The following is a 26,900-nucleotide window of genomic DNA, read 5'->3' on the forward strand; positions in this document are numbered from 1 at the left end:
TATTTTTTAATTATGATTACTGTTCGCCCAACCCTCGCCAACTCGGTTCAAATAACCGCGGAAACTATTCATCATAGTCAGCTATAAAACCGAAGCTATTCAGTTATGACTAATCGAGATAATATTTGTGCATTTCTATAACCGCCATTGAGAGCTGATGAAGCGCAAAGCTCAAAGGCCGCGCGTTACTGTATAAAAATCAACACGTTTGTTTATTTGAAGTGCGCATATCGGGCGGGTAGCCGCCGTCGAGGCACCATGAAATTATTACGACTTATTTACTTTACCGCGCGCCGGTTACCGCATTGACTCAGCAGGGTCGCTGCGGATCGTATCAGTTAGCACCTCGACCAATTAGCTTTTTTGCAAATTCACTTTGGAATTTAAAAGGGTTATTAATCGATTTTCCTCTTAACAGACAATGGTTTAATATTTGAGAATATCCTTCTCAAACTTTTACGTTGTTGTTTTTGTATAAAAAGGAAAAATCCTGATGTAAAATTTTGGACCCATAACATTGAAATAGTGAACCGTTCAAAACTTTACGTCTTGCCGAGAACCTGTTAGGTATAACATGAGCTGCATTCTAAACTGGATATCAAAGCCTCGCGGTACAACAGTGTGTGACAAAATTAATGTCAAGCCATAAAATAATTCAATTGCTTAACATTAAAAGAAATATTTAGCGTCCCATTGTTATGAAATCATAAAAGACATTGGTGACATTTTCCCATGTGTGTCGGCGACGGCGGAAGCGGCAAGTAAACACACCGAGCGTCTAGCCATATGCGAAGACGCACGCGCACGTCTATACAAAACGACAGACAAATCATACCGCCAGGTATTTATTATCTTTATCATCGACGTGTGCAAAAAAATCTTGGAAAATTCCCCCAACGATGACGTAAAGCTAATTCAAGATAATTTTTTGAGAAAACAAATAAAATTTAACTAATAACGTTCTTGGAAACCGTTCTGGTGAAATTTCACTTTTCGAAATAAAAATGATAAGATGCTATTAAAAGAAGAATATTTTTCTTGTAATTCGAGGAAGAGCTTGCATAAAAAAAGATTGATGAATTTGGATGAAAATCATGCAGAGATTGTGATGTAGTCTTTGCCAAGCAGTCTGCCTACCCCCCGGCGCTGGGTAAGAGGCGGTGATCATATCGATGTAAATAATTTAAACACGCTCCTATAAAACAATATACAGTTTTTTGAAATGCACATAAGGTCCAACTTAATCCCTGCTCCGAGAAAACTTTTATTGCTAAAACAATCGAGTAACATGTTTGTTTGTAAACTCTTTATTAAAACTTCTTTCTCCAACCGACACAAGTTACAGTTAAGTTAACGTATGAAAGCTGAAACTAGGAACTGCATGCGTTCTAACAATACTCCGGCTTTTCGTTCGGTCGTTGGTCCCAAAGCACCCGGTTCCTAGAAGGTAAGCGGACACAGTCTAAAATAGTCGCGGCCTCTTCCGAGAAGAGTGAGTCATACGGGACCGACCCGAGCCGCATCTGGACCAACCAATATTATACTATACTATACATATGACGATCTATAACTGCATTATACGCATGTGATTTAACGCTGGCAGAGGTGCGGTATTGCGCGAATTAATAAATTTCCTATTGGGATAAAGGAAAGCAGAAAGAGTTGAAGCATGTTTTTCATACGGTTTTTTCTAAAAGTTGGTAGAAAGTTAGAAAGCAGTTATAAGACACCTTTTGCATATTATTAAGGGACTAGTTTGATCTACTAAAGAAATGACCGAAAAAGTTGAATCAAAAAGTTACATACTCCAATCCTCTATGGTACCTATTAAAAATACATTTAAACAATTTTTCTAAGCGTGTTTCCCAGTAAAATGTTTTATGTATACAATGTAAAATGTATAAAGCAAACTTCGAGAGATTTATATACAGTGTTCGCAGAAGTATAAAATCACGTGCAACTCAACTCTACTTCAATACAGTCTTTCGAGATGATTCACTAAGACATTTTGGTTGCATCATAATGGCACACAACATAAAGCTAACTAAAAAACGTTTGGCATCATTTACTCGATGATAATTAGACTAACGGAAAAGAATACAATTACGAGTATTTTGAGAAAAATCAACATACCTATCTAACATAAAAATTAAAAAAAAAAAACAAAAAATAATACAATAAAAAATAACTTTTTCCTAGGTTTCCTAGAATGAAAAAAAATCATTCACTTTTTTAATGAGATACAGACTTGATTTTTCAACCAAAAAATAAAAAACATAATTATCTAGAAAGCTAGTCTAGTTACTTAAGATGAGTAAGTCGCTGATATTTAAGATGTCGGCGTCGCATATCGGTCAAATGGCACATCTATATTCTAGGAACAAGTCATTTACATGTAAAGAAAGTTATGTTGTTTTGTTATAGTTATAGGTAATTCGGCGAAAATTTGTCTTGCACTCTTTTGATTTTTCTTTACTTTTATTGAATATCGAAAACAATCCGCAGGGATTCTTTCCGGAGTCCGGAGACCTATAAAGTCAAGCAACCTAAAAAATTAACCGAATGAAGATAATTTTTAAAGTAAATCATACTAGGTGATATGATTGGTATTAAATATTTTACATAAATACATACATATAATCACATCTATATCCCTCGCGGGTAGACAGAGCCAGCAGTCTTAAAATACTGATATACTAAGTTCAGCTGTTAGTCTTAATGATAGAATTGAGATTTAAATAGTGTCCGGTTGCTAGCCCATCGCCTAAAAGAAGAATCAAGTTGATAAGCCTATCCCTTAGTCACCTTTTACGACATCCATGGGAATGAGACGGAGTGGTCCTATTCTTTTTTATTGGTGCCGGAAACCACACGGCACTTAATTACGTTAATTAAGTGCCGTGTGTTTTTAACGGCACGGCATTAAATCTTTTCGAGATTATTAAATACTTTTAAGAATGATTAAACACTGGTCAACCGAGGAAATAGAATATATTGTATTTAAAAATTGCATTAAGCCATACAGCATAAATTGAGATATTTCTTTTATGCAAAGAAACACCAGCACAAACGCATCTCTCTATGACTGTACAAGATGACAGCCGACAAATTTCAAAGCAGCACCTCGTAGCAATGCATCAAGACTATCATGATCGCATGAGTAACGTCTGCAAATAGCGGAGTCCTGTGTCCAGGACATGCTTGCGGTGTGACTCAAGCTTCGTCCGTTATAAATTTAATTTTATTTATTTATATTAGGTCTCTTTTGTTATTTTTTTTTTTCAAATAAGTATTGAACTTTTTCTAATTGGCCTGCTTCTTGGAGGTTTGTCTATAAAAGTTTTTATTGTACAATATAGTATTGTCTATTACTATTTGAATCTCAATTTTATTTAGCCGAACAGCTGAACGTGGGCTATCAGTCTTAAGTGCACGATAATATATATATAGATCACATCTTATATAGACGTGCTTACATGTATTTATATATTATGGTTGAGTTAGTATCTCGTAACACATGTTTCGAACTTACTTCTCGACTTACTGAATGTAATGTGTCACAATATTTATTTATTTGTATAGACTTCTAGTAAGTATTATAAATGTTCTTGTTGAAAGGTAATTTGATTAAATGTCAAACTTCCTTCCATTTTGGTCTTGTTGCGATAAAAATATAATTTATACTATCTGTTACTTCTCTTCCCATGCAGATTGAACAAGTCAATCAACGGATATACTTATAAACATGGGATTCTTCTTAAAGGCACTGGGTAAGTCATCTATCAGTTTATCTGAACGTTAATTTGATCATTACGCCATATATAAGACCTTTAAGTCTTGTTAACTATTAGTTCTGTCTACCCAGTAAGGGCTTAAGACGTGTAATATGTGCAGCACGTCATAGCAATGCATTAAGACTATATCATGATCGCATGAACACCGTCCACAAATAGCTGAGTCCTGCGTGTCCAGGACATGTTTGCGGTGTGACTCAGCTGCTTTATCCAATACTACAACTTGTTTATTCTCAAACAGTTAGACAATGGTCTTGTTGGAAATTATTTAAGGAAATGCTGTTTATATTTTATACAAATTAATTGAATAGATTAGAAGACGTTCAGTGGTGTTCCAATAAATTAAAACTATGTTAATTTTTGTGCACAATAAGGTTTTACTGTTGTTGTGTTTTCCCTACCACTCATACTTATGTGTGAGAAGAATGATATTGGTTTCTCTGCAAGAAGGACAAAACCGGTAAAATATTTTTGTGATGTTGTGTAACAATAAAGTGGGAACTTCTGTGAAAAACATGTTTTGCTTCTGCAGTTTAAACTCAAGTAATGTATGTATATCACAACAAAACGGCTTACCTTTTAAAACGCATTGATTTTGACGTTTTCAAAAGGTCTTTCTACAAGGCATTTTTCTTTTTTATAGGACTGGTGTTTGGGAGATGAGTATATAAGATGGAATATGCAGAATATGATCAAAACGGGGAAAAGGTAACAAACAGCAAGCTATGGAGGAAATTCATCCACTATTCTGTTCTTTTCCTTACGCAATCACTTACAAATAACAAAGACAGAAAAATCGTCCCACTACATCAAGTGCATATTAACTAATGTAAAGAAGATAAAAAGCACTAAATATTTTTAGTTAAATGATTTTTTTTGTAGAATCTAATAGTGCAAATTAAAAGAAAATACAATGACTATATCCGAAGTTATGTTCATTAGTCACTATTCAAAATAATAACCGACGCTCTCACGGTGAGGGAAAACATCGTCAAGAAACATGTACATTCAGGCGACTAGATGTGTATCAATAATCGATCTAATATGGGGTAAGTTCTCCTGCAAAGGTTGCGGAGGGCAGACGGAAGTCGCTTCGTGTAAAAACCTGAATCACCCAATCCAGGATCTGTGATCAAAGGCTTATCCCGGGCTTCTCTCCAGAGGGGTGAGGATGCAACTGGGATTTAAGCCAGGATTATAGACCGAAAACTGACACCAGTGTGTAGATGGGGTCGGCGTCATCTTTACCGCCAATTACAATAGGGATAACTATTCACTAAATTCGCTTGATAAAATAAATACAATTCAGGTAGTTCGAAAAACAAGAAAATTACAGTATGAAACTGCATGCAAGCTGTTTTGATTCTAATTGCTCAAAAGGCCTTTGTCTAGGACTTTATGCAGCTGACATGATATGTTTGATTTCTTAACATTATTTGCAGAGATCATTAATTAAAAGGGATAATTTCGCCCTATATGGTATTTAAGTTCATCCGCATTATATGTAGGTTTTTTATTTATTCACCTTCAAGGTATTTTACTGCACTTGCAATTGTTCAAGACTAAACTAATTATTATTTAAAGAAAAACGTGCAGCACTCACCTAACGGGTAGAATTTGTCAAAACCGGCAGTGTTCCTGACTCCCAATAGTTCCTCGTAAATATTTGGATCCTGAAGCTCCCACGCATTCTGTAAAAAGAAACACAACGTTACAATGTATACGCAAAGTAATATCTATTAATTTAATATAATAGTTAATGACAGGGGAATGTCATGAAAATAGATATTGAGAAAAAAAAATAGGAATACTGAAGGGAAATTAAACATTTATGTGTTTTCATCACCATAAATCAATATAAATAAATAATTTAGAAAATAAATTTTAGAATTTGTGAATGCATACAATATATTAGTATCAAATTATATTCCAATTCATACCAGGTATATACATACATAGATACATAGTTGTCATGGTGGGACTGGTGCGGAGTATTTACATATTATACTTACAGGATCCACTTCTATTTCTAACGGTTTTTGTATTGGCTGTCTTTGCAGGGCATTTCCATTCAATTCCTTTATAGGCATCATCGGACTGCCCCCTGCGCTTAATCTATCACAATAGTTTTGATTATAATCCTCCTGTCTCAAAGAGTTAGAATTACTAGTGACTGACGATCGGCCCGGAGATTTATCTCTGTTCCAATACTGTTCTATGTCCACATGCCTAGGGTTCATATTGCCGATATTGTAATTGGCAATGGGCGATAGCCTTTTGGGGGACGAACTCTCACTGAATATAGGGCTCCTCACGAGGAGCAAGCTATCTTGCGGGGTGCTGCTTTCACTGGCGCATCTGTCGGGGGGCGAGCTCGATGTTCTGTTTATGGCCGGGGTTCGGAATTGTTGCGGGATGCGGACCGGCCCTATCCTGTTGTAGCCGTCCGCTTCTTCCCTGGGCAAGGCGGAAGTTTTGGGATGCGCTTCGGCGGCCATCCAGTTCTGCAGCTTGGTGACTTGCGCGCCGACGAAGCTGCGCGCGCCGGCGCCGGGCAGTACCTCGGGCTCCGAGGGCGGCGAGCGCGCGTAGATGTCGTCGTCGCTCTCCGCCTCGTCCAGCTCGCAGTCGTTGTAGTCGATGGCCTTGTCGGCGCCGGGGAAAAACTCGCACAGCGACGTCATCATCTCCACCACCTGGAATTGTTGGTTGTCAACAAATTTAGGGCTTTAGTCCTATAGTTTTTGGATATATATAAATATATAATTCGATGTTAAAACAAACATTAACGCTCTTTGTATCCCAGGGCATAAAAATAAAATGTTGTAATTCATAAAAATTATCATAAAAAAATATTCAATTATTCACTATGCAACTCACCTCCGCCATACTAGGTCTCTTGGAAGGCACCATGTGCCAACATTGTGTCATCAGCCTTTCAATTGGCGGCGGACAACCCTCAATCAGTTTAGGCCTCGTACCTGAAATTTTCATAAGATTTTTTATGAAAGTAACAAAGAATACGTATTTTGTATCAACAATTAAACAGAATAGAATAGATTTATTTTCAAAATTGGATACAAGGTATCACTTATTGACGTCACATCACTTAAATCTAATTATAACTACTACCGCTTCCAAAGCGCATGTGTAGAAGAAGCGGCGGAACAAACTACACTGCAGCACCTACCACCTACTACCAACCTAAACAAAAAATATAATTAAATAGATTTGCCACAATTTACAGAATTGAAGCGTTTTATAATCTGAACCTTTTTAAAAGCACATAAGCTTTCCTTCAAATAACCATTTAGTGATAAATTAGATTCATTACTTAAAAAGTCAATATAAATATCAAAGTAAAATAAAGTGGATGGTGGATAAAGCGAAAGAAGTATGCAAAGATCATAGCAAGTGGAAAGATGTAGTCTCTGCCTACTCCTTCGGAAAAGAGGCGTGATTTATGTATGTATATAAATAAAGTATAATATAAATAACTACTAAAAATTTCTTAATTATGATATGTAGAAAAACCTTACATGCAAAGGCAGGCACATAAGCTGGCACAAGAAAACACTCAGTTTTGCACTTTTTTTGTTTGTCTCTCTTTGGCCAACACGAAAAGACAAATGATGTGATGTGTGACCAGAATTAAACTCGGAAATCAGTAGACAAGACAAACGTACTTACATTCCACTAAATGTGAGGATTTTATTTAAAAAAAAATATTAACTACCAGAAACTATATAAATATGAAGCATACATACATAAATACTTCAGGAATAAAAATTCAAACAGGTAAATATTTTAAAATGTTTTGAATTTGAATTTGTAACTGCTTTCTGAATTTTCTATCATTTCGAGATCATTATTTGGTAGGTAATTTATTATAAAATTAATTAGAAAAAAGAATTCCCTACCATAGCCAGCCCACACCTTATAATTGTTTCGCAGTGATTTACTGGTACCTACTTTTGAAAGAGTCTAACATTTTCCTAACATGCAACAAAGAAATTCGCTTAGAGGTTTTTGAAAAATTCTCTATAACTTAAATTTTTGAAAAATTCTCTAACACTTAAATTTTCAAAAACCTCTAAGCTAATTTCTTTGTTTTAAACCGTAGATAGCTCAAATTGCCCTTTTACCTATGACCAAGAAGATGAATAAAGTAGGAAAGAATCTTGTTTAGTCATAACAATCGATTTGAAAACTACTTTTTCTGCCAAAAAATTATGCTATGTTTTTACAGCGAGGGAAAATATCGTGTGGAAATGCAGGCAACTGAATGTGTGACCATAATCCAGTATAAGTTAGGTTCTTATAAAATCCTGACTCACTCAATCCAGAACCTTGTCATAAAGGCGCACCCAGGGCTTTTCTCCAGAAAGGTAAAGGTGCCGTGTGGTTCCCGGCACCAATACAAAAAAGAATAGGACCACTCCATCTCTTTCCCACGGATTTCGTAAAAGGCGTATATGGGATACGCTTACAAACTTGGGATTCTTTATTAGGCGATGGGCTAGCAACCTGTCACTATTTGAATCTCAATTCTATCATTAAGCCAAATAGCTGAACGTGGCCATTCAGTAATTTCAAGACTGTTGGCTCTGTCTACCCCGCAAGGGATATAGACGTGACCATATGTATGTATGTATAGGTAAAGATGTAACCAGTACTAACGTCAAAAGGAATGTTTTTTTTTATTAACAGTGTTGATCTTTTTGATTATGTTAATTTCATTTACGACTTTCAGATGGCAGCAAAGCCTAACTTGCTTTCTGAATTGAACAGTTAATTCCTGCTTTCACTAACGATTCTCAAGTTTTAAGTGTTATCTCCACAGCCCTAAATTTTGCCCTTAAACTCTGTTTTGAACATTAGTTGCCATTTTGACAAAAAAAACTATTTACAAAACATTACTTAACTCCCTATCCTCTATCTAAATATCTAGCCTAGTCTTTGAAGTTTCTGATTTTAGGAGGCCCCTAGTTTAGATGATACTTAGTTAGGGGCCTCCTAAAATACACCATCCAATACCACATTGAGTGCTACTTGAAGCATTCTACTGACGCAACATGGGCATAAGTGATTTAAACAGGACTGCACAAAGTAGAAAGCTTCCCAAACAATTTGAACCCAAGATTTTCAGGTTATTGAGAAAACACTTTATTCACTGGAACATGAAGTAAGTTTTTGTAGATTTATCAAATGTTAAACTTTACCTTTATGAACAGCCCACATTATCTGGAACGCTGAGCCTCCTTCATCGAATGGTTTCCTCCTTGAGAGAAGCTCCCAAAGAATGATGCCCCATGAAAATACATCACATTTCTCTGTATAGGATGAACCTACGAAAACCTGTAACATATATTTTAAATAGATGTAACAGTTTTTCACAGAAGGGCAGGCAAATTACATTTAAACAAGATATAAAAAATGTGGTGAGGTGTTTTCTGTCAGTCATTTAATGATCACATAGTAACCAGAAGAGTTTTAAACAGTTATCAAATGATTGTCTGTGAAGTAGAACAATTTTATGTAATAAATACTAATCCATCATATTATCATGAACACAAGTGAGTTTTAATTATCAAGAAATATATTCAATCTTATCAGCAACTGTTAAATACTAAGAAACCAGTGATTTAATCTAAATTTTTTGAATGTTTATAAACTTTTAAGTTTAAACAAGGTCAGACGGACAACTGACCAGAAACTATAGCTGACCATGATTTGAGAGCAACATATATAAGCATAAAGTGTAAGACAGGATTCATTACCTACCTGTTAATGGTCCAAAATAAACCCTAATTTCATTGGCCAAAAGCAACACCACTTTGTACATTCTTATGCCATTAGAAGATTGATATATCCAAATCAATATATAAACAAACGCTACAGGGTTTAAACTCACCTCTGGGGCCATCCAAGCAGCACTGCCTTTATTATTAGACATGTAAGTAGCTTTATCAACGGCAGTGCCAAAATCACATATTTTAAGCCTCTGTCCACTTCCGACCAACAACAAGTTTGGCGGTTTCAAATCTCTGTGTATTAATGGCTTTGGTTTCATGGCGTGAAGGTATGCTACACCCTTTAAATAAAATTGTTTCTTGTTAAATTCTCAAATAAAATTTCGAACATCAGTTAATAAAAATTACTTGAAACTTATTTTAGAAAATGAGTGAATACATTGCTGTGATGAAACTATTTATCTACATTATTCAATTTCTATTTTATACCTATAGGTAAACTTAAAGTAGAAAACCAAAGACTGCTTTAAAACTTTTATTTTGTGTATTAATATTTGCAGGTCAGTGTGCAGGGTACACATGTGTTTATTCCTCGTGTGTCAACAGAGCTAATAGTCACAAGACGAAAAGGCCATGTTTAGCTGGATAGCTTAATGAAGCAATTAAGATTCAAATAATAATAATAATTCATATTTAACTTAAATCAATTACCGTCATTAAGAAGTCACTTACTTCAGCACATTGACGGGCCCAACTCATAGCATGAGCTGCAGTGTATTTGGGTTTGGGACGATTATGAAGCACATTATACAAGGATCCTCCTTCGGCATACTCCATAACTAAGCAGACATGGTTGCGTTTAGTGCAGGCTCCATATAGCCTCACTATATTCGGGTGACAGACACGAGACAATTGGCGCACTTCTATAGCAAACTCCCGCCTCTCAGATTCAGAGTTGATGTGCTTCACCGCCACAAATTTGTTCCGCCATAGACCTTTCCAAACTACTCCAAATGCACCTTTACCTACAATCTAAACAAGATTATTGAGGTTACATTTTCAATTTAATAAGTAGCAATATTAAAAACAGTTCTGTTAAGGAAAATAATTACCGCTATTTCCTCTATTTCACTGTAATCTATCTCCTCCACAAAATGCTGCTGAACAGGCGAGTTTTGCAAATTGGACGCCATGGGTAAACTTACTATCACATTATCAAAATGACTAGTACATATAAATACAATATTTGATAAAGATCTACCTAATTTTCTTAAGAATAAGATAAAAATAGTTGGTTAGATCAATTTTCTCAGTATTGTTTGGCAAAGAAAAGCAACTGCGACAGGGCCGCCATCTTTGAAACTGAAGAATATAAGCTCTTTCGCCTACAACACTACATATTAGCCAACACGACCTCGCTACACTTTAAACGCTTTTTCACTATTATCTTTGTACATCTTAACTTCTTAAGATATCCATTTTTAAATAAGTTTTATTTCGTATAAAAATAAAGGTTTGAAAATAACATAGATATAGTTCCCTCACTTAAGGAGTTTCATAGTAGCTGTTTGTTGCAACTATTTGTAGTGTTGTGCGTGAAGGGCCTTTTCTAATGTCAACCGTCTGTTATGTTTTTTTGGAGGAGCTGCCCAACATGGGCTAAGACCAAAACCATACTCTCATTATCACCAACCTCGGCTGTTCGACCTGAAGCGACTCCCGTCTTAACTGTTGCAGGGGAACTTAATCCGTATTAGATTAAGGGTAAATATTTAGTTACCTGTGGGTTTCTTTACGGTGTTTTCCTTCATATTAAGGGCAATCAAAAACGTTAGATTTTTAGACGTTAAGCCAACAACCTATCACTATCTCCAAATCCCAAGTCTTGGAACTATAGGATCTGTCTACCGCGTATAGGATAAAAACGGACTTATTGTGTACCTTTTATGTAGACTTTAGATTTCGCTTAAAAGTAGTAAACGATACATACATAAAATCACGCCTCTTTCCCGGAGGGGTAGGCAGAGACTACCTCTTTCCACTTGCTACGATCTCTGCATATTTCCTTCGCTTCATCCACATTCATAACTCTCTTCATGCAAGCTCGGTGGTTTCGGGTACTTTTGACCTGACCCTTTACCAGGACGTCCTTAATTTGATCAAGATACGTTCGTCTAGGTCTTCCCACTCCGACCTTTCCCTCCACACCCTCCATGTATACCTATCAGTAGTAGTAAGCGATATTTCAGTATATAAATAAAAAAACTTTTACGATATATATATTTCAAATCTACATTGAAATTATTATTAACCTACTTATTTTTCTTTGTTAAAGTTAAACGATCACTACTTCTCGACTCCAGGCTTGTAGAGACTGTCGTATCAGTTTCAGTATCACACAATCGGTTATACAAATCTTTATTTTCAGTCAGGGTATCTTCAATGCTAGTTAGAAGTCTATATGCATCCCTGCATTTAAAAGTTTTAGCTACTTGGGTTGGGGTTTCATTCCTGTGGTTGGTCAAAGTTAAGTCCGCTCCAAAGTCCACGAGTAGCCTTATCAAATCGCAGTTGTTGCTCATAGCAGCGAAGTGGAGTGCTTGCCGTCCACCCGGTGCTTCTGGATCGTTGACTTTAGCGCCCTTCTCAACAAGTAGCCGTAATATTTTCCGCTCTTCAGTCGACGGTCTACACATCATTACGAATTCTGAATGAAAAAAAATAAGTTCTTTGGTGCAATGAAATCAAATAGCCAATTTATTATAGGTAGGTGATGTTCACGTTCAAATGTCGCTGGACCGACTTCATTGACCTATTTAAACATTTTTCCATCCAGATCCATTAATTGTACCTATTCGAAAGATCACCTCAACTACTTAATGTAGAAGCCATCATAAGTAATGAAATATTTACTTAAAAATTAATAGAATATATATTAAGGCACATACGCAGAAATAAGCCTGTGTCATTGGGGGTAGCACGTGGTAAAATTACAGCACCATGAGCAAATAACAAGTTTGCCACTTTTATTGATGGTCTGCAAAAAAGGAGAGAAAAGGAAAAATAACATATTAAGTCCATAGAATAGGCAAATATGCCGCTGAAAAAAATAGGCTCCGATCATTCTAATTTTGTCGTATGGTGCTCTTGAAAAAGATGGCCACTCCATCTTCTACAACGTGTAAAATACTTATCACATCGTAAGTACTCGGTACGTGTGTCGGTATTTCGCTGATCTGCTCACGTAGGTATTCTTTGAAACTCACCATGTAAAGTTCAGTTTAGGCTTACCTAAGGCAAGGCCTGCCGTTCCAGGGGTTTAAGCCAAAACCTTAAAAATGTTATCGGATACGCGCTACTTACTTATAATCACGTCTATATCCCTTGCGGGGTAGATAGAGTCAACAGTCTTGAAGACTGATATGCCACGTTCAACTGTGCGGCTTAATGAAAGAATCGAGATTCAAGTTGTGACATTGGTTGCTATGAGAAAAAAATAAGTACCTAGGTACATAAATATAACCTTCTCATCAGGCACAAAGACAAAGGTGTCATGCCCAGGTTATCCTTGACCGTGGGATTGATGCCAGCCCTCAACAAGAGAACGATGGCCCTCATGCTTTCCGCGCAGACGGCCAAATGGAGGGCATTGCGACCAAGATGATCTCTTTGTTGAATATTAGTTCCTTTTCTACAAGAAAAAAGTTCGGATTGTTCTTCTTTTTACAATCAGACTTAGGTTTCGTTTTCGCACTTTAAAAAAACAACAAGTAGGTATAATTCTTTTATAATCTGGGTACAATGATAAACATTTTATTTTTAGGGAGGGACCTATAGAAGAAAAGTCGCATTCGAATCACAAAAATTCATATTCAAAAATAATCTCGATGTTACACTTATTAAAGAAATGCACGTTAATATTCTCCATGGTTTTAAAGATGAGAATTTTATAATAAACATTACCTACTTACGCGATTAGTACTTCAATAAGCTGGTCGTTACCAGTTTCAGCGGCAACCAGCAACTCATGGTCCCGATGTATAAATTCTATGGCCCTTTTCCAGTCTTCACTTTCCTCATCGGATAAAATAGATGCTTCAGAGCCTTCTAGGCCGTGTAGAGATCTTGGAGATCCAGGATATGATGGTATATGGACATCCAGGGAAGTCTGCGATATCTCTGTGCAGTTTACGGACAATTATGTTACTATAGGCAAGAATGTTGAAATATTGTACATTCTTTAACTTTGGTCTAGATGACATTGCTGGTATGGGCTCTTTCGAACAGCAGGGTATACTTTAAATAAATTGCCATGTCCTGAATGTGCCCTACATACTGCATACGATTTCGCAGGGTAAAGGATACCTATATAGAAATATAGGCTATCTTCTGATAGAAGTACTTGTATTTAAATTTAGCCTTTTCATTTATTTGCAAGTAAAGGTATCAATCACAAAACTTCGTTATCAAGTTAACATACATATCCTGATTTTGCTCATGAGATAAGTTTGTTTATTATTATTTTTAAGAACTGCTTTACTAAATGATAAATTGTTTTGTCTGCAGTATAAGAGTGATAAGTGACTAAAGTTGGGTGTTCAAAAAAAAAATTTGTTAGATTTTATTTTTTAGGAAAAACTATGTTTTTAAATACTATCAAGTGTAAGAAAAACTAAATATATAAAACTATTCATAGTTTATTCTTTATTGAAATAATTGTGTTTAGACATAGTTCTTGCAGGACCTAAGGTAGATTCACTTTTAGAAATAGGAAAGGCACAAAATTGTTCTCCTTCTAATATCGTTTCCATTTTTGGAACACTTCGCAGCAGTGAAGATCTCTTTCTATTGGATTGTACAATTTCTTCTTTATCTGTTACCGTGTCTCTATTTCGCAAATATGAAATGACGATAGATTCATTATCCACATCGTTATCTTCAAGTAAGATTTCGTTTTCACTCTGAAGATTAATATCTGCCATTTGTAACTCATCTTTTGACTCCGAACAATTAATTTCCTTTACAAAGAACCTAAAATCTTTACTTGTTGAGGGGGTATCAAAAGGTATAACGCCTTGTTTTATGTGCTTTTGAAACTTGTCTTTTAAAATGGCATCTTTATCATGCCTTTTCGTTTCAACGAGTAATTCTTTTGAGCTAGGATTACTAAGACTTTTTGAATCCACGATGACGAAAACAGGTTCGTTGTCGATATCAGAGAAAATTTTCTTGGAGGTACATTGTATATTGATGTCATCTTCACTGGAAATAATATAGGACTTAAATGCTTGGAAGAATTTTTTCACCGACAACTTTGTTGAGCGTGACCGATGGTATGTTCTGGAACGAATGAAACTGAACTGTACCTACTGAGCATTCTACTTCTAGAAAAAATCAGCTGTCCTTGAAGCGAGTTATACCTGCAGAACGAAGAGGATTCGCGTTCGATCTGGAGTTCTCTTTGTAATTTTAGAAGTTCCTTAATGTGGTTCGGTAAAACAACGTCAGAATAGAAATAGCTTCTAACCGATTGGTAAATATCTTTGCACAAACGAACTATGAACATAACAATATAGTACAAAATACATATAAATAAATCATACGTCGACCGCGTCGAGGCTTCGCCATCGTTCGTTGGTGTATCCAGGTCCGTAGTTGTACAAGCGTCTTTGAGTAATTTTTCTTCTGAAACCTTTTTGCTTATGAAACTATTGTGAACTTTATCATTCATATTAAAATATCCGTTTCAGTTTTGCTTAACGTTTTACTTATTTCTTATAAAAATACTTAGTACGATGCGCTCAAGATTCGATGAAGTTTGGCGATGACAGCTGTGGTCTGTTTAGCATTTTTAATTTTCAGCCAGTACCACCGAATTTAACATAATTTATACCTTATATATAAAATTCTCGTGTCACAATGTTCGTTCCCGTACTCCTCTGAAACTACTTGACCGATTCTCACGAAATTTTGTGAGCATATTGAGTAGGTCTGAGAATCGGCCAACTCTATCTACTTTTCATACCCCTTAGTGATAAGGGTTTTCAACCCTAACATTTTTTTAAACTAGAAATTACTTAAAAAATATTTATATGGCAAAATAACGTTATATATATCCGCTAGGAAGCGATTTTGGAACGTCCCGTGGGAACGGGAGGTAACGGGATTTTTTGTTTTACGCGGGCAGAGCTGCGGACATTATCTAATTAGGTATAATGGGTTAGTAAGCACGGCCTAAGTAAAACTCAAATTATTAAGATAATACTAATTTAATACAGCATTTACCATTTACACATAATCTAACACTAATACATAATGTATTATAATAAAATGCGAAGTTTAACTTCACTTAAACTATATTCAGGAAAACTAGACATATATCTATCTAGAGGTTGATTATAATAATACATACATGTTTTGTGAGATTTGACAGATATGCAAACTGAGGTAGGAAATGAGTTAAAAATGTAAAAAATAATTATTTATCATTCAGTTTTTTTAATTACTGTAAAAAAAATTTAGGCCTTATCATATTTTTTTCTTAGGTGAACAGAAATACTAGCTTCATAAAATGGCGTTATTATCCTAACACCTATATTTGTATCCGCTACACACTGCGAATTAATGCGCGACCATCTCCCGCCCCAAATTATGCCATATTATCGCCCATTAGTTGTGAAGATCCCGTATGACGAGTTCTTTTGAAGAGAAAGGAGAGATGTAGAAAAAAGTATCGCCATGAACGATGGTAATTCACAGGATCTTCCAATGGACCTCACTTCAGAAGATTAGTTTAAAGTATCAGTCGCCGATATACTGGCATGTCTTGTTCCTGCACGCGAGGCGCTGAACGTAGCAACTCGGCCAAAGTGTATAGATCATCCCTTGGCCTGTAGTTATTTTGGTGCATCATCCCATCCGAACGTTTCCTTGCAACCATGAATCGTTTAACTTTGTTCGCATATTGTCTTTTACGGCGCGCCTCTTCGAATCTTTGAGCGATTTCATTAGGATCAGCTTGATACATATCTGGGAAACCTCGGTTCAAAGCGATGCGGTTCTGTTCAGAGAAATATGAGTGATGAGGATAATCATGTTCACGGGCGCCAACAAGTAATGGTTCATTAAACCAAATGTCGCCATTCTCATCTACCTCAGGTTGGTCTTCGTCTACTGGGTTGACACGACCATAATAATGATCAGCTGCCCACTGGTTAGCGTTCCATTCCTGCTTTCTACGCTCTTGGGCTTCCCATAAGTTGAGAAGAGCTCGAACATCGGCAGCGCTTAGACTCGAATCACGTTTACGGCGTCCCATAAGAGGCCTATGGAAAAGAAAACAAATTTAACCATGTTGGTTAGAACACACATTTTAACAAAATGTGAAATTTTCAAAACGTTACCTGAAGTTTTTCTTATTTCCGCCAGAGTTTTTAGTGGCAGTTTTAGCGGAAGCTGCAGCGCCGCCAACCTTTGTGCCGCTTCCACGTTTGCGGCGGCGAGCTTCTTGGTCATGTAAACCCGAATCTATTGGAGAAGGAGCATCATGCTCCTCAGGTCTGAAATGATGTCATATGAGTACATAAAAAACATTAAAAAATGTTAGACCTTTCAATGTAAGTTTAAAAATACAGCCTTTTGCTTACTTAAGGTTCTTTTTCCCAGAACCGTTTTTGGTTGCAACTTTGGTTGCAGCTCCTGCACCACCAACTTTAGTACCACTTCCACGCTTACGTCTGCGGGAATCATATCCAGAAGACAATCCTTCCATCGCTGGTGGCTCTCCATACAGTTCAGGTCTCATGATGAGATTGTCAAGTTCTCCATTTGATGATGGAGAGTCGAAGCGTTGTTCAACTCCCTGTTCATATCCCTCTGAATTGCCTGAAATAAATAGTTTTTAGAAATTCTGTTTATTGAAACAGATAGGAACCTCGTAAAAGTAGAAGAGTTAAAAGTAGTGAAATGTATGTCGAAGTCACGTATTCCAATTTCAAAATTAAGAATTTGATGTTAAATGCAAGCCTTGGCAACTTAATTGTCTCTTTGTCTGACAGGCTAGGTCTACTCCACTAAGGATGAAGATGTAAATAAATTGGTATTTGATTATTTTTAATAACAGCACAACCTTAATTTTCCTTTTATAGTCAGAAGCTGATAACTATCAGAAATTTACTATTCGACCTCTAGGTCCACTATTGTAATAATATTTTTCATAGAGTTAGATTGTCTTTCTGTCTTTTCTTTTTGTTTTCTAATAGTTATATTGTGCAAGATAATATAGGTACATACAGAATACGTGAGTTCGTAAAGATGAGAATGAGGCTCGCTTAGGTGTGGCCATGGCAATATGTTACCTTCTTCGCTGAGAGCGAGTGGATACGGCTCCAGATCATTTTTGTCACTCTTGTTGAGGAATAGGGATTGTGTGTCATCTTTTGTTTGGTCCCAATTTTCTGGTAGTTCACCAATTGGACCGCCATCTAAAATTGAATATTCTGAGAGATGTTTCTTATTTTCATATTCCAAAATTTTTAACAAATATGTAATATATGATAAGAATTAAAACATACAATGTCACCCTGTATATTTAAAGTAGAAAATGATTCGTTCAAAGCTGACAATCATTTCAATGAAACACACATTAGGCACATACCGAAGCGAGCAAAAATTCGAATAATAAAGGATTTTGAAAGACCGGACATCAAAAATTATTAAATGATTAACAAAACATTAGGTTCCTGATTTGACTTCTGAAGGCACTGATTAATAATGTATAAGACATAGGGTATCAAATATATTGTAAATGAAATCTAAACGTTAGAATCTAGAAAAGCAGTCTGTTAAGTTAGGTAAGTAAATGACAAAGTGTCGAAAATAGTGAAAAATTAAAAACTATTAAAACAAAATTTCAAACATAGAAAAATATCGATAGAATCTAATAGTTTATTGATTACATCAAAGGTCATAGTTGATGCTGGGCAAAAGGTGATCTACGCAGCAACCACTGTCGCGCAACTACCACCTGTTGCTAAATATAGAGCGCAGCCGGGTCCGGCCAATCGATAATACCAAAACAACCCCATGCAAGCTATAAGCAAACAATCAAAAACTCACCCTTATTATTCGACGGTGCAGGTATACCTTCACAAACGAATAGCACCGCGGACAACGCGGTAAAAGAAAGTAGTAACATCGTCACTGAATTTTGGAAACAATAAATGGCGAAGTAACACCGGATACGAGCGCGGAGTGGCGTCGAGTGACTGTGGTCTGGTGGCCTGCTGGTTGGAGAAAAACCATTGGTCTCGTCGATAAATTTGCGACATGCGCAGTAGGTTACACAGGGACGAACTACGCGTTGATTAAAATTGTATATTTGCATGAAAGGACTTGACCATCGTTCTGAAATAAACTTTTAAATTTAGGTAGGTAGATGAAGTTTGGAATATTTATATTATTTAAACTTATATTTGTTCTCAATTACATTACTCGTACATCGTTCGTTACACTTGACTCGACATGCCATAGCTAGACCAAAAAAAGTATAGGTACTTTTGGGATCTAGGAAAAATTTTAATCTTTCATTAACTCAAAATCGTATGAATTTCCAATTTTTTTCGACGTTCTAAATTGTAATACATCTTAACTCTAGCCTTAGCTTACTGTCCAACACTGTGCTCACTAGACGACCTAATGATTGCGAATTGCCATGGCTCTCATTTGGGGGCGAATTTAATGATAAAATTAGATATCCATATACCTAAGACTCGGAAGAAAAATGCTTATACATTGGGGAAGTACCAGATTAAGGGACTCTACCCTGGTGTAAGTTTTCAGGTGGAGGTTTACATAAAGAACAGGTGGAGGTTTACATAAAGAACTAATGGCGACCAGGAACAAAACCCTAACATGCCTTTCGATGGACGTTATAATATCTATGCATCCTGAGAGTTTTCTTACTTGAATGGATACTTAGAAAACATTATTGTAGTCGATGTAAGGGCAAGACACATTTGTAATATTTTATATATTTTAAAACTTGTATTAAGTCTGATTTCGGCACTGTACCGCTGACGTCTGAGCTGCTAAGCTAAACAAGCTCTTCATAAAAGAAACTTATTGCGTGGAAGATGAGGCGCGACGGCGGCGGCACGGTGTCGGCACTTATTAATTACGTGACATTAAGCATGTTACACTTTTTATTTGAAGGCGTGAAGCTTTCCACCCCTTTATTTTGATAATACGACATGTAAAATCACGCTTAGAATAGAATATTCGTGAAGTTAGACCATATACACCCGATGTTTTCGTCAGGTCACATTGCGATGAGAATCTTGATCCCTATGGTTTGTATGAGCAGTGGTAATCTTCCCTAAAATAGGACTCACTAAATAACTGCACATGTATGTCGTAAAAGGCAATTAAAGAAGAGAGCATTGAAGACAGGGTCAGGGTCAGGATGGATGGCCAGCAGTTCCCTTCTGACCTTCGTGACCGTGTTCACAGGTTCTCTCTCGCTCACTTTCTCATCTTTTCGTGTTCCCCGGTTGCACACTCTACCGAAACGCTCCGGGCCCGAGTCTGCCTTTTCTCTCCCCACTTTGTCCGGCTTTCGGTGTCCTCAATTTTAAGTCCTCTCACTCGCATATTATCTCTTGCGACGTTCAGCAAGCCCGGTGCAGGAGGCATGGCCAGACATTTGGTCCCCAGATAGGTAGCTATATTTTTTTAGCTCTGTTTCTTCTTGACTGACTTTAAACATTCGGCACGGAAAGAGAAACAGATGGCAGGCACTATCGGCGTCATACGGCATTATATTTTTACGAGAATCTTGAATTATTTTTGTATTATAAATTTCTGTCTTTAGCGAACTTCGAACAGCAAAGTAACTCAAAAACATGATGTTCAAAGCAGGTTTCCATCTTCCTTATCCGGTAGACTTAGGTTAAAGCACTCAAATTCCAAATATAAAATTTCAAAATGATTTTAATGTCCATTAGGCATATTAAACCACAACGATTTATTTGAGTTCTATATTCGAATCGATTTATTCAATGGAAAAATAGATCGCTATAGGGACAATTTTAGCATATAGGTACATCGTTCGGGTCGATTGACAATAGAGTTAAACGAGAGTTATCTTGACAATCAGCCACTTGACTGACAAAGGCAACTGGCTGCTAATAGCCGTCTCCACGTCCTGTCAACACAATCTGGATAGGTGGAAGAACCTACCTTCCATTTGGACCTGTCTTGTATTATCGCTTCTGTATGAAAGATGGTTATGGTTATGTGAGACATGATTTTCAATTGCTAGGTACGAGTACCCAATGTCTATAGTAATATTGAAGTAGGTATAGGTAGTTGTCTTATAACGTTTTGTTTTTACTAATTCCTTGAATGTTTGTACCAAAATAGGACGAAATTTTTTAAGACAATTGGCTAAGTAAAACCTTCCTGTTAATTTATAAGAAAAACTGATTTGAAATCGCTTTTATATTCTTTGAATGATTTACAAAGATTTGTCATTCATAAATAGAATACCTACTTAAATATTTCGCGGCCTCATTCGCGTGATGTCATATTTTTGTAAAAACTGCGTTTATGTAATATCATAAATAAGAACCTAAATTAAACAATATCTTAATTCATCGCTTGTAATAAATGGATCTTACGATAAAACACAACGCAATGTGTTAAGATGACGACACGCTATGAAAAGGAACATATTTATTAATGAATGAATCATTATAATATTTATATTTTTCAGTGATATATCACTGAAAAATATGAATATGGTCATGATAAAACACAGTCGTATCTAACACTTAAAAAGAAATGACTTAGCCAATTCAACGTTAAGAGGCCTTACTTACCTCTGTTTGGAGTGATCTTGTTGGCTACAAGATCACTTACTCGAACTCACACACACTCACTTTTTGAAGTAGATAATAATTTCGATTTGGTTTTTCCCAATGTCCGTATTTTCCATCAAATAAGTATGAGCTAGAAACAAAAAAGTACCTATTATCATTAAAACAATACCAAGTTTAATATAAAAGTAACTTATAAATAAATAAGTATAATTACCATATTATGGTCGTGATTTGCTATTACTTGACACGATTTGATATAAAACGAGCGATAGACTTTTATGACGTCCACTGAGCACCGTTGGGTCACCCATGTACTGTTAGGTAATTCAGGTTATAATAAGGAGAACAATAAAAATATCTTAACTTTGTAGGAAATACGTACCTATTTAATTAATTAATTAAAAATACAGGAAACCTTAAAATAAAATACAACCAAAATATTACTATTTAAGTTATTCAACATTTTGGGGAAAATGTTGATGATCAATGTAAGTACTTATTTTGAATACCTGCCTCGTAATTCAAACAATATTTTACTATTCTCAATAAATGGTGTGGTCGTTAACAGTATTTAACTTAAAAAGTCAGTCACCAAATGATTTGACACAAAAAATAATATGGAATCCATAGAAATCGGAACATTATGAAAATTTATAGGTATTTTGTACATGAAGTTAAATGAACGAAAATGTATCGTTATCTTGCATCGTATGAAATCTACAGGTCAGTTGAAAATCTGTTAAAAAAATCAAAACCTTCTGCGATCTGGTTTTCTCTTCCCTTCAATTTTTCCCCGAAAAATGGTTTGAAGGAGTACAGTACTCATTACACGTCCCAAGTATTCTAATTTCCTCGTTAGATGGTTTTCAGTCTACATCCTTCTAGTTACTACTAGATACATACTCTATTTTCTTCCCAATTCTTTTACAACAATGAATATTGAATTTTTAATTTGAGTATTGTTCAATTATATATGCAATAGTTATTTAATATGTAAGATGAAAACATTATGGTGTCACAACTATAAAGCAATACCAACTTGCGAGGTCATGTCCACCAGTAGGTACTTGCCACCTATAGTATAGGGTTGTTCCGAATTCTATGATGGATATTTTTAGGTCAAAATAAGTTACTTTACAATTTACATACATGCATATAATAACGTCTTTATCCCTAAGGGGTAGACAGAGCCAACAGTCGAAACGACTGCATATAATCTTACATAAAATATTTAAATTAAATAAAACTAACGTTACAGTTTTGCAAAAGAATAATAGTTAAGTACTACACATACTACATTACATTTCATGACCTCTTGCAAAGAGGTAATTTACAAATTGTAAAAAAATGTCGAGAATATATACAGAAAATTGTGATCTAATATACAATTCATCTAATAAAAATGTTATGAATTTAATATAGACACAATAGGAAATAATTACTAAGTTTGCATTTAGGCACTAGAAATTTTAATAAAAATATTATTAAAATGATTTATTGAGGTTTTTAAGGATTTGTACTGGCATTTTGTGAAACATATATTCCCATTACTTAATACAATAAATAAATGGTAAAACTTATATATTAGAATAAGATATTTTTTCAATGTTAAGTAAAAGGAAAGGCAATAAGAAATTAAGGAGGACTATGATATATTTCCTTTTTAATTGAAATTAATTAGTTCAATGTCTTGAAACGAAGCTATATTCCAAAGTTAATGACATATTAATGATCAATCCAATGGGCTTAAATCATATGCAGTAAGATAACATATAAATAAAAAGTGGGCACATAATATACAGCTACAATTTATTTCTTGAACACAAGTATTATTTGCTTTTCCAATTATCAAGGCTAGTTAGCTATGATTTCTTCTTATTTTTCTTAATGGAGTTCTTTTGAATAACTTTTTTTGATCTCTTTTTTTTTCTAGGTTCACTATCGGAACTCGAACTTGATGAACTAGAACTCGAGCTTGATGAAGAACTTGATGTTGAGTCACTAGACTCACTACTGCTACTACTTGATGAAGAGTCTCTCCTTCGACGCTTTCTTGTTCTACGTTTTTTTTTCCTATCTTCACTAGATGTGCTTGTGTCACTAGAAGAACTACTATCTGAGGAATCAGTATCGGAGGATGAGGTAGAATATTTTCTTCGCTTTTTAGAAACATTTTCTTTTCTTTTTGGTTTATCTTTTTTGATTTTATCAGAAGGCTTCTTTTGCACAGGTGTTGGTGTCCTAGAGTCCGACTTTTCTAGCTGTTTATGATCATTGCCCTTGAGTTTTTTACTACCTCGATGTTGCACTGAATCATCATCTCGCTTCCTTTTAGGTGTTTTCTTTTTAGTGTCTCCGTTATCATTAGATTCTCTTTGATATTTATTAGAATGTTTGTCCATATCTTTTCTGCTTCTTCTTTCAGCAGATGGTTTATCTTTGTATGACTTTGAAGATTTTTTATGTATACTACTTGGTGATTTTGACATTTCTCTTTGATTTGCTCTTGTTGGACTAAGATGTGACTTATTCTTTAGTGTATCTTTGTGATTATTTTCATCAGTACTATGATGAATATGTTCTTTTCGTCTAGTATTACTTTGACTATTTAGGCTATCCTTTTCAAGCCTTCTTTCTCTAGATCTATCTCTTCTAGGTTGGCTTCTACTTCTCTCCCTACGATTATTTGAGTTTTTGATATTGTGCTTTTCTCTATGATGGCTTTTACTTTCATAATCATCTTGTTTATTAATGTGGTTATTGTCTTTTTCATTTCTGCTTCTATATTTTTCTTTATTTGTGTGTCTATCAGATTTTTTATGAGATGAACTTGATTTGTTATTGATATGATTTCTAAAGTCCTTATCATTTTCATCAAGATATCTGACACCCCTACCTTTCCCTAAATATCTCATCTTGGACACAGACTGTGAGAAATCTACATGAATCCTTCTGTCATCAATCAATACATTGTCCATTTTGAAATAGGCATCTTCACAGGATTTCTTATTAGAGAATTCTATGAAAGCATATTGTAGTGAGTCACCTGTTTTCTTATCCCTTATAACCTCACAGCTTACTACTTCACCAAATCGGCTAAATATAATTTCCAAGTCCTCATCAGTTGTGACAGGGTTTAGTTTACAAACAAACAGCACATTTTCTGGTGGTGCAATATCAGCATCTGGTAAGTCTCCAACTATTTCTAAAATGGTTGCTCTTGCTTTTGCCTCTTTTTCTTCTATCATTTCTTGAACTTCCTCAGCAGTTTTTCCTTCTGTTTCATTTAATTCTTCATCTGGCGCAATACGACCTCCTTTCAATCTTTCAGCGCTGGGTGATGGTGATCTAGAAGGCTCTCTAAATCCAGCAGGGTCATTGAACGGGTCTTCAAGTACCACAGTGTGAGTGATACGTACATCTTGGTAAGGGCGATGTCCATCATCACAGATAACCTCATTAAGTTTTCTCAGAACTTCATGTCCCTCAGTCACCTCGCCGATAACACAGTGAACTCTATCAAGGGAGTCTAAATCTGAAGCTAGGGTAAAAAAGAATTGTGACCCCACCATCATGTCTCCTGTACACACCATTGACAGCAAACCTGCATTTGTATGGCGAATTTTAGGCATCTTTTCTCCAGAAAAGAATCGTTTAGAGGGACCTTCTAGTAGCCCAAATATCGATTGACCTCCAGATCCTTCACCTGTAGGATCCCCTGTTTGAGCTATGAAACCACTGCGTATACTATAAAATAGATTGTAATTGTAATATTTCATCTTGCAAAGCTTCAAAAAGTTAAGACATGTTACAGGCCTTTGGTCTAAGTATAAGTCCACAGTAATATCTCCCAACGTCGTTTCTATTACGACGGCCATAGCTTGAGATGTTCGATTCACAACACAAAAAAATATTTTTTGCTATTTTCATTAAAGTTTAGAAGATTTTAGAATCTCAATCTAAATCACAAACTTTGACACATCATACAACATAACCTCTGCATTCTCACTTGATTTTTGGGTTGACAATATTGACAATGACAATCATGAAGTTGAATGGTGCAAAGACATTAATGTCTTTGGAATGGTGCTGCCATTTTCTCTGGGTTCTAAAGTTTAATGCGACCGTGGAATACATGAGAGAGAGTCCGAAGTTCGATGCGCTGGGAAAGCTGCTGTTTAAAGTATTTCTATGGTCCGATCAAATGGTCTGTCTCTTTAGAACGCCATCTGTTATAGCTTTTTAGTACTGTTTCATATTCACACTTGTTACACACACGTTCACATAACGAAGAGGCGCTTCCGCTTCAAAGTCATGTACCTAGTAGTATTTTTGATAATATTTACATAGATGGCAGTGCTTTAAATTAATTAAAGTTGAATCATTTTTTAGCACGGTTCCTTGTGAAAGTGGATTTTGTAGACTCGTACAATCCAAATCCAATACAAACAACTTCTTTGGTAGAGTTTAGAATGCAAATATATCCCTTACGATTTCGAAAGGATTTGTTAAATAAGACTTAATTTTGCCACACGATTTGCATGCAAAATGAGAATCTTCATACGTACCTAAGCATTTTATTTTAAGTATTTTTCCTGAGGCGCTGTTTTGTTTCGTATGATTCTGATTAAAGTTTAGCTGGTGTTAAACGCGACGCAATCTTACAATGGATGCAATACAGGGTGCTCGTGTTCTAGAAAATCTAATAAAGGCTGTTTCACTCACCTTCTTTCCGTTCTCACCCCTCATAAAGAGAGTATTGAAAATTTACCAACCATTCTTCGAAGAATATAAGGTTAGACCAACAGTACAGCGGTGCTCCCGAAACTCTATTTAAAACAAAGTAAAATGCATTTTGTTACGTTCTTTTAAGGTTTGATGTTTTCGTGGGGTAGAACGAAATTGTTTTCGCAAGTATCAGAGGTTAGACATAATAAAATAACGGCCGGGTGTCCAATATGATTTAAACAAGGTGGCACGTGCCACCGACCTTGGCAGCTGACACTGGATGATTTTTTTTTACACATACATTTCTCCCTATTTCTTTCACTCGTACCTGCTGCCATCGTTAAGATACACAGCTGAACGTCTTACAGTTTTTTTTCGGGTCTGTTGGCGCTGTCTGCCCTGTAAGACATAAATTCGTGATTCTATGTAAGTATATGTATTTGATTTATTAAAAACTATCATTTTTTCAATGATATGCCGAACAATAATTAACTTATTTTCTGAATCTCAATTAAATCAACTTATTGATCCATATAGATAGGTATATCCGGCTAGACAAGGCATCATGCAGTCATGTGACTATAGGCTCTGTCAACTTCGTAAGGGATAAAGACGTGATAATGAGTGTTTGCGAGTGGGCGTAAAAAAATAGAAGTACCTATTCACCAAAAAAGAAATTCCTCACAATAAGTGTAGGTACGTTAGTTTATAATTTGATTGGAAATTTTGCATGAGGTTGTATGTGG

The 26,900-nt window shown here is 35.6% G+C and overlaps 4 protein-coding genes across 7 annotated transcripts in view; all 4 read right to left on the reverse strand.

The window, feature by feature from the left end:
• LOC106134345 (mitogen-activated protein kinase kinase kinase 7) overlaps nucleotides 1-10,898 on the reverse strand; it is an 84,678-nt gene extending 73,780 nt beyond the window's left edge. For 2 of the 3 annotated variants that reach the window (XR_009657219.1, XM_013334365.2), the window contains exons 1-7: nucleotides 10,660-10,898; nucleotides 10,280-10,579; nucleotides 9,709-9,888; nucleotides 9,017-9,152; nucleotides 6,675-6,775; nucleotides 5,807-6,490; nucleotides 5,398-5,485 (exon numbers count right to left, since the gene is read on the reverse strand). Coding sequence is in view for 2 of the 3 variants with exons in the window: in XM_013334365.2 (XP_013189819.2) it covers nucleotides 5,398-5,485; nucleotides 5,807-6,490; nucleotides 6,675-6,775; nucleotides 9,017-9,152; nucleotides 9,709-9,888; nucleotides 10,280-10,579; nucleotides 10,660-10,740 (1,570 nt within the window). In the remaining variant the exon portion in view is untranslated. The remainder of the gene's footprint in view (nucleotides 1-5,397; nucleotides 5,486-5,806; nucleotides 6,491-6,674; nucleotides 6,776-9,016; nucleotides 9,153-9,708; nucleotides 9,889-10,279; nucleotides 10,580-10,659) is intronic. The other variant, XM_013334366.2, reaches the window with a different exon arrangement.
• A 961-nt stretch (nucleotides 10,899-11,859) lies between these two features.
• LOC106134240 (nuclear factor NF-kappa-B p100 subunit-like) lies at nucleotides 11,860-15,278 on the reverse strand. Its single transcript, XM_013334235.2, has 6 exons — nucleotides 15,151-15,278; nucleotides 14,307-14,809; nucleotides 13,519-13,726; nucleotides 13,071-13,238; nucleotides 12,496-12,584; nucleotides 11,860-12,254 (listed from the first exon to the last, which is right to left on the reverse strand). The coding sequence occupies exons 1-6, from the start codon at nucleotides 15,276-15,278 to the stop codon at nucleotides 11,860-11,862; spliced, it is 1,491 nt and encodes a 496-aa protein (XP_013189689.2).
• A 577-nt stretch (nucleotides 15,279-15,855) lies between these two features.
• On the reverse strand, nucleotides 15,856-18,973 carry LOC106134268 (putative neuropeptide precursor protein). Of its 2 annotated transcripts, XM_013334267.2 has the most exons (5): nucleotides 18,665-18,969; nucleotides 17,905-18,030; nucleotides 17,194-17,431; nucleotides 16,951-17,106; nucleotides 15,858-16,872 (listed from the first exon to the last, which is right to left on the reverse strand). In XM_013334267.2, exons 1-5 carry the CDS (start codon nucleotides 18,930-18,932, stop codon nucleotides 16,341-16,343), a joined length of 1,320 nt encoding a protein of 439 aa, XP_013189721.2. In that variant the 5' UTR covers nucleotides 18,933-18,969; the 3' UTR covers nucleotides 15,858-16,340. The 2 variants fall into 2 exon arrangements, with proteins under 2 accessions (XP_013189722.2, XP_013189721.2); XM_013334268.2 differs by lacking the exon at nucleotides 17,905-18,030 and having other exon boundaries at nucleotides 15,856-16,872; nucleotides 18,665-18,973.
• A 2,835-nt stretch (nucleotides 18,974-21,808) lies between these two features.
• On the reverse strand, nucleotides 21,809-25,421 carry LOC106134239 (peptidyl-prolyl cis-trans isomerase sig-7). Its single transcript, XM_060948888.1, has one exon. The coding sequence runs from the start codon at nucleotides 25,302-25,304 to the stop codon at nucleotides 23,289-23,291; it is 2,016 nt and encodes a 671-aa protein (XP_060804871.1). The 5' UTR covers nucleotides 25,305-25,421; the 3' UTR covers nucleotides 21,809-23,288.
• Nucleotides 25,422-26,900: the final 1,479 nt, after the last annotated feature.

The sequence above is a fragment of the Amyelois transitella genome, chromosome 17, assembly GCF_032362555.1.
Source record: "Amyelois transitella isolate CPQ chromosome 17, ilAmyTran1.1, whole genome shotgun sequence".
NCBI lineage: Eukaryota > Metazoa > Arthropoda > Insecta > Lepidoptera > Pyralidae > Amyelois > Amyelois transitella.

What these genes read in the sequence shown, in the direction of transcription:
- LOC106134240 (XM_013334235.2), bottom strand. Translation starts at nt 15,278, where the DNA reads ATGAATGATAAAGTTCACAATAGTTTCATAAGCAAAAAGGTTTCAGAA. An exon ending in TGCCTTTCCTATTTCTAAAA is followed by an intron (nt 13,727 to 14,306) that starts GTGAATCTACCT and finishes TAAACTGCACAG; the next exon opens with AGATATCGCAGACTTCCCTG. An exon ending in TGACACAGGCTTATTTCTGC is followed by an intron (nt 12,255 to 12,495) that starts GTATGTGCCTTA and finishes TTTTTCATTCAG; the next exon opens with AATTCGTAATGATGTGTAGA.
- LOC106134268 (XM_013334267.2), bottom strand. Translation starts at nt 18,932, where the DNA reads ATGCAAATATACAATTTTAATCAACGCGTAGTTCGTCCCTGTGTAACC. An exon ending in ACTCGCTCTCAGCGAAGAAG is followed by an intron (nt 17,432 to 17,904) that starts GTAACATATTGC and finishes TATTTATTTCAG; the next exon opens with GCAATTCAGAGGGATATGAA. An exon ending in TCTGGGAAAAAGAACCTTAA is followed by an intron (nt 17,107 to 17,193) that starts GTAAGCAAAAGG and finishes ACATCATTTCAG; the next exon opens with ACCTGAGGAGCATGATGCTC.
- LOC106134239 (XM_060948888.1), bottom strand. Translation starts at nt 25,304, where the DNA reads ATGGCCGTCGTAATAGAAACGACGTTGGGAGATATTACTGTGGACTTA.